This window comes from Camelina sativa, chromosome 2 (genome assembly GCF_000633955.1).
Source record: "Camelina sativa cultivar DH55 chromosome 2, Cs, whole genome shotgun sequence".
Classification (NCBI taxonomy): Eukaryota; Viridiplantae; Streptophyta; class Magnoliopsida; order Brassicales; family Brassicaceae; genus Camelina; species Camelina sativa.
Genome location: NC_025686.1, coordinates 19680499 through 19688166, shown reverse-complemented (window position 1 = coordinate 19688166; position 7668 = coordinate 19680499). Strand labels below are relative to the sequence as shown.

General features: G+C 43.3%; 1 protein-coding gene across 2 annotated transcripts in view; it reads right to left on the bottom strand.

The window, feature by feature from the left end:
* LOC104729948 (cysteine-rich repeat secretory protein 58-like) overlaps positions 1 to 4689 on the bottom strand; it is a 6855-nt gene extending 2166 nt beyond the window's left edge. Inside the window, exons 1-2 of one of the 2 annotated variants that reach the window (XM_019232779.1) lie at positions 4202 to 4689; positions 1983 to 1991 (exon numbers count right to left, since the gene is read on the bottom strand). In XM_019232779.1, coding sequence (XP_019088324.1) covers positions 1983 to 1991; positions 4202 to 4689 — 497 coding nt within the window. Of the gene's footprint in view, positions 1 to 1982; positions 1992 to 4189 lie in introns of both variants that reach the window. The other variant, XM_010448988.1, reaches the window with a different exon arrangement.

The following is a 7668-nucleotide window of genomic DNA, read 5'->3' as shown; positions in this document are numbered from 1 at the left end:
AAGAATTGAACCACTCTTACCGCAGCATCCCAATGATCTTGACGTGGACATTGCATGAACTGTGCTAATGTATGAACAGAGTATGACAATTCAGGTCTTGTGACAGCCAAGTAGATTAATCTGCCAACTAAGCGACGATACCTCTCAGGATTGGTAAGCAAAGGGGACTTGGACAATGGCAGCCTGTGATTTTGTTCCATGGGAAAAGGAGACGGCTTAGTGCCAAGAAGTCCCATCTCTGAAATAATATCAAGAACATACTTCCTTTGTGATAAATAGAAACCTTGATCATTTCTTACCACTTCAATCCCCAGAAAATATTTTAAACAACCCAGATCTTTCATATGGAAGAATGACTCCAAGTAAGCCTTGAATCGATCAATGGCGACGGAGCAATTACCGGAGATAATCAAGTCATCAACATACATGAGAACATGAACATATGTCCCATTGTTGCTATAGCTGAAAAGAGAATAATCTGACAATGATTGTGTAAAGCCATATTGTTTTAAAGCTGTGGAGAACTTTGAGAACCAACACCGCGAAGCCTGTTTTAAACCGTAAAGAGATTTATGAAGCCGACATACCTTAGTCGGATCATCACAATGAAAACCGTGAGGTAATTTCATGTAAACCTCCTCCGTCAAATCACCGTGTAAGAAGGCATTATGTACATCCATTTGATGTACATGCCAATCACGAGCAGCCGCAACACCAAGAAACAAGCGCACTGTACTCATTTTTGCAACCGGTGCAAAGTCTCATCATAGTCTACGCCTTCTTGTTGACGATTACCCAAAGCTACTAACCTAGCCTTGTATCTCTCTATCTCCCCATCATATCGATATTTAATCTTGTAGACCCATTTGTTTCCAATGGCTCTCTTCCCTGGTGGCAAATTCACAATCGAAAAAGTTTGATTAACTCGCAGAGATTCAATTTCAGCCGCCATAGCATCTCGCCAAACTTTATCAATCACAGCCCGATTATATGTCATTGGTTCCATTCCAGCAGTAACAGCTGCTAGAAAGGCCTTGTGAGATGTGGAGAAACGATGACAATCCACATAATTCTCAAGTGGGTAGAGAGATGATGAAGATCCATCTTTGGAATCGGATTTGACATTCACCGTATTGGTAACAAAGTGTTTTAATGTTACCGATTGTTGTTTCTTTCGATGACCTCGCCCAAGTGGTGTCGTCTCCGTGATTGTTGCCGGAGACCCAGAAGGTGACTGCACCACAGTCTCTGATGGAGATATCTCTATTGGCAGTTCTTCCGATGTAGTTTCAGGCGAAGAGGATGCAAGACGAGGAGCAGGCAATACTTCATTATCGTGAGCTAAATTATCGGGAGGAGTTGTTGTTGGGCCTATTTGTCTAACAACATTCAGCCCATTATCTTCAAGCAGGTCCAACACACTTGACATCTGAGGAGGATGATTCTCACAATTTAACCCACGATCTTCATCGTCATGACACAGTTCTGTTGCATAGGGAAACTCTGTTTTGCTGGAAAAGTACATCCCGAGAAACCAAAAATTTTTCGTCCTCTAAATCGAATAGCCTCCAACCTTTCTGTCCGTGGGGATATCCAACGAATACACATCGCTTTGATCTTGAGGCAAACTTATCACCTTTATGGTTTTGGTTATGTGCATAGCACAATGAACCAAACACACGCAAATGGGCATAATGTGGAATCGTCTTATACAACATCTCATACGGAGATTTTCCTTGAAGAAGCATGGATGGTGTCCGATTGATCAGATAAGCCGCTGATAGAATGCACTCTCCCCAAAACTGAATTGGCAACTGAGATTGAAACCGCAAAGCTCTTGCAACATTCAAGATATGTCGATGCTTCCTTTCAACCCTTCCATTTTGATGCGGAGTTCCAACACAGGAAGTTTCATGATGAATGCCATGTTGTAAAAAATAATCCCGCATACACAGAAACTTAGTCCCGTTATCACTCCTCACTGCTTTGACCTGAGTGTTAAATTGTCTTTCAACCAAGGCAATAAAACCTTGCAAGTGTTTCTGTGTTTCACTTTTTTCCGTCATGAGATATACCCACACACCACGTGAGTAATCATCGACAATAGTCAAGAAATATCGAGCACCAGAATGAGAAGGTGTTCTGTATGATCCCCAAACGTCACAGTGAATAAGATTAAAGTTATCCAAACTTCTATTACCGCTGAGAGGAAACGTTTCACGAGTTTGCTTAGCTCGCATACATGTATCACATACATTATCTGAAATCTCTTCACTACTTGACAAAATATCTCTAGGAAGCAAGCTAATTATCTTGCTCGATGCGTGTCCCAACCGCCTATGCCAGAGAGCCCTTCACACTCGTCTTTACCACAGCTACACACTCCATACTGCGGAAACAAAAACTTCCATCCTCTCTTTTACCAACTCCAGTCACCATCCTCGTAGTGCGGTCCTGTATCACAAGAAAGTGATCAGCAAGTTGAACAACACAATGATTCTCATCCATCATTTGCCCAACAGAGATCAAATCTGATGCTAACTCCTTGACATAGAAAACTGATTTTAGAATCAGATGTGAACCAAGCCTAACTGTTCCTTCACTGACAGCTACTCGCTTATGTCCATCAGCTAACACAATCAAGACTGGAGGTATAGTACGCATATCACTCAACAAATCAAGTTTTCCAGTCATATGGTGTGATGCGCCGCTATCGAGTATCCAAGAGGAGAATGAAGAACACGCACCTGTTAGAGTTTCATGTGCATTGGACTTGTTATCGCGTCTTCCAGCATTAAGAAGCTGAACAACTCCACGCCATTGCTCATCTGTGAGTCCACTAACTGCATCTCGGTCTTGATCTGTGATTACACGGTTCACATGTTCTGAAGACGAAGAGGTTCCAATTGTAACAGCATTCGCGTAAGTTGGCCGAGTTTGTCCTCCATTGAAACTAGACCCAAACCTTCCTCTTCCTCTACCTAATGAACCAGTAGAATTTGATTGACCTCTTGGTCGATCACCCCACCACTCCGGATAGCCAATTAGAACAAAACAATTCTCTGGTGAATGACCTCCACGATTACAATGCTTACAAAGTTTTCCCTTCTGATACTTCTCTGTGCTTACCTCAGATCGTGGTCGAGATTGAGTAGCAAAAGCAGTAACTTCATGTCTTTCTTCTTTCATCACTCTATTGTTCAGCATATCTTCTTCTTGTCTCACTATGTTATAAACTTCCTCCAGCCCTGGAAGAGGCACACGTGATGTCAAGCTTGAGCGAATGGTGTGAAACTTAGTTTCATTCAACCCATAGAGAAACTGATGAACCATATCATCCTCTCGATCCTTTTCTTGTTCTGTTCCAAGATTGCAGACACATTTTCCACATTTACATATGCGAAGAGGACGATAACTGTTGATATTATCCCAAATCTTGTTGAGTTTTCCATAATATCCTTCCACTGTCATGCCCTCTTGTTTGCAAGTAGCAAGATCCGCCTTCATCTTTTGATTCTTCGGTCCATTAGAGACAGAGAAACGCTTACGAATCTGTTCCCACAAGTCTCTCGCCACATCACGGTGGGAGATATTTGTCAGCAACTCTGAATCAATGGTCATCTTCATCCACGAGACCAATAAAGCATTAATCGTCAGCCAGTCTTCTAGATCTGGTGAATCATCCGGTGGTTGAGGAATGGTTCCATCAAGGAAACCAAACTTCTTCCTAGAGCGCAGCGCAGTTTTAAAACCACATGCCCACTCCTCATAGTTATGAGTCTTCAGAATTGGGTGAGAGATCACAGCTCCCGAGTTATCTGCTGCCGTCAGATCGTACGACGAGATCGTCCGTCGTACCTCAGTCACAATATGGTTCGTCGGAGCTGCAGCCGGTGGTGGTGTTGTATTCGCTTGTGCATCTGCCATAGCTTCCAGTGAAGTTCGCTTGTATACCGTTAATCAAATTGAAAACCTAAGATTATGCTCTGATACCATGATAAGTTTCAGACAAGAAGGAGATTAGCTTTATCTTGTTCTCGTATTAATGTGGCGTAAAAGCCTTAGTTATACAAAGATAGAGATATAACCTAAAGTGTTATAGAGGAAAAGACCAAAATAGGACAAACAAATATTGACTAAACTCTAATTAACGTATATAAGAAATATAGAGCAACAATATCTACAACACATTCTGTCAGACAATCTCTGCCCAAAATTACCAAATGATTTGGGTATTAAATCGCCAGACGACCACCAATAACTAGGCTTTGTCTCTAGGGTCGAGAGAAAGAACTTATCTGAGTATCGAACCAAACAATCTACAGAGTAAATAATTGCTTCTCGATGGTTAGTACAGTTTTTGGAAATCTCGATTGTTGCTTTCTCGACGCAAGCGTTGCAGGTTGTTCTGTTGACGTCTCCTGTGCACAAGAACATTCCATGGACTGTGTCTGAAGCTAGACCGGTCGTGAGATTGTAGTAGTTAGCGAATGATGATTGGTTGCTAAGAGTGGAGAGAAGAGTTTTGAGATTTGTGTTGTAAGTTGTGTTGCGAGTGGTGTTTCCGGATGATTTGGTGCAGACAGTCGCCATGTGGGCGGATTCGGAGATAGCTTGTTTAGTGGTGAATAAGAGACAGAAGAGAGAAGAGAAGCAGAAGAGGACAGAGAGTTTCTTAGTTGTCTCCATGTTTTACTTTTAGAGGTTTTGAGATAAAGTAGAAGAAGAAAAGATTATATATAAAGAGAGATGAGAGATAGCGAAGGTCTTTAATTTAACAAGTTCATTGGTCTTTGTTCTTTATTTTTCCAGATTGGCCTTTGTTGCTGTTTCTTTTTTTGTTCTTTGTTTAATTTTTGGATTCTCCCAAAAAGAGTTGACTAATGGGAGAGACTGAAAGTATGGCCATGTTCGTTATGGTGTCGCTGCGACTCCTTCCAGCGATCGAAATTTAAATGTTGATATGGCCAAATAGATGGTGATAAATGAAAAAGCTGTCACTGCGATTATTTTTACGGAAGTTGCCGGTGTGTTCATGTGTCGCCAGAAAAACGGCAACAGCTAAAATAATCGCTGCGACTCCTTTTTCATATGAGGTGACTCTTTTTAACAGAAACAGTGACTCATGTCTGAGTTTTAAATTTTAAACACCGGCACATTAATTTTTTTGTCGCCAAAAGTGGTCGCAGCAACTGAAAGGACCCAACCTTTTTAAAAAAAATAATAATAAATAATAAGTATAATATAATAAATAAACTACAACTAGTGGTCCCATACCCACTAGCCACCTCACCACAACCACAACCACTACCAACAGCGGAATAACAATACCAATATCCAATAATAATCCAATAATAAAATAACCAATAATCAGATATAACAATAACCCAATAACCAATAATCAGGAAACATGAAACCAGCAACATAGCAATATTTCTAATGACCCAACTCTAGCAACCTAGCAATGCCAGAAAACATCCAATCGAGTCTCTAGAACATCAACATCTTCATTGCCTTGATTCAACGATCACACTTTGCCTTTACCTGCACCACAAACACATATTGCAATGCATGTGTATTTTATAAACACTCAGTAAGGCAATCCTCCCATCTACTGGGCTATACACACAAGTAATAAAGTCATCTCTAACCATCAAACAACAGTCAACAAACAACAAACGACAAACCAGGACTCTGCATCCACCAACGCCAACATGCATCGACCGACACCACATGGGGATGCATCGACCGACACAGAAGCTGCACCGACCGATGCAAATTACACTTGCATCGACTGACACCCAATCTGCATCGACTGACGCATGCTCGACATAAAACGAAAACACTAGAGTTTTACGGGCCGTCCTCGCACTTGCATCGACCGACGCAAGATATGCATCGACCGATGCAATGCCGAGCATCGTGTTCCCGAAGCTTCTCGCCGGATCTTTGTTCCTACAACCACAAAACTCGATCCCAAGCCACACGAAAGCTTCCTAACGTCCATAGCAACGATCTAACAAGTCTAACATCACACAACAAGCAGATTGAAGAGTTCTCTAGCTTAGATAACCCATGGTCTTGCACTTACCTTTGCCAAGACAAATCTGAACCCAAACACAAGAAGAAAATGCTTCTAGGAAGCTCCTACAACGATCCCAGCTTTAGATCTCTACAGGAACAGCCTTAAATCTCCAGAAATCCCCAAGAACACCAAGAACACTTCTCTTTCTCTTTTGTTTCTCTCAAAAGCGGCTAAACACGCCTAATGAGACAAAACACGAGCTTAAGGGTTTTCCCTTACCCAAAACGCAGCGTTTGACTTAAGTCAAAACGCAGCGTTTGACTTAAGTCAAAACGCAGGAACTCGACCTTGCATCGACGGATGCAACTCCTAAACCGGGATTTTGGTTCACGGATGTTACAATTCTCCCCCACCAATCTAGATTCGTCCTCGAATCTCGAACGACCAACAGCCAAGGACTCCCGTGCAACCGTCTCCACAGCCCACACTCCTCCGACCGATCTACAGAAGGTCACCTCTAGGCGATAGACTTACGCTCCAGGCATTTGCTCTCGACTTTTGGACTTTCCTTTACTCACAGGCCTAAACCTTGAGTTTTTATTGGCTCCTCATCAGACCTAAGTCTGCATGCCAAATGTTGGCTCCTCATCGTGCCTAAGCCCGCACGNTAAGCCCGCACGCCATAATATATAAGGAAAATCCAAACTCGTCTCTCGGATTGCCACCCTACAGCACGCCTCCGAATCGTCATCCGAAGTCGATATACCAACCATATTCCCAAGCTACAAAGTCTCTGAATATGGCAGTACTAGGAGAACCTAAGTCCTCCAAGAGTCGCGAGCAAACAATTCTGAACACGTCTGAGTCCTATCCCTATCTAGGTTTCCTTCCCGTGGCGCACGTAAAACATCTCAATGTCCTACCAACCACATATCCCCTCACTGGAATACCTCATGACCACACAAGGATCATGTACATGCCACAAGGGCCGCCACAAAGGCCAAACAAAATGTCCTAAAGAGGACCGCCACCAAGGCCAAACAAAATGTCCTAAAGAGGACCGCCACCAAGGCCAAACAAATGTCCTAAACAGGACCGCCACCAAGGCCAAACAAATGTCCTAAACAGGACCGCCACCAAGGCCAAACAAATGTCCTAAACAGGACCGCCACCAAGGCCAAACAAATGTCCTAAACAGGACCGCCACCAAGGCCAAACAAATGTCCTAAACAGGACCGCCACCAAGGCCAAACAAATGTCCTAAACAGGACCGCCACCAAGGCCAAACAAATGTCCTAAACAGGACCGCCACCAAGGCCAAACAAATGTCCTAAACAGGACCGCCACCAAGGCCAAACAAATGTCCTAAACAGGACCGCCACCAAGGCCAAACAAATGTCCTAAACATGACCGCCACCAAGGCCACTCGTTCCGGAGGACCGTCACAAAGACCATCTGTCCCGAAGGACCGCCTAAACAGGCACTCTGGCTAAATAGCCCACCACAAAGGCCACGCAATTGGCTAAACAGCCCGCCACAAAAGCCACACAATGGCTAAACAGCCCGCCACAAAGGCCACACACGGCTAAACAGCCCGCCACAAAGGCCACACAATGTCTAAAAGACCGCCACACACGGGCACA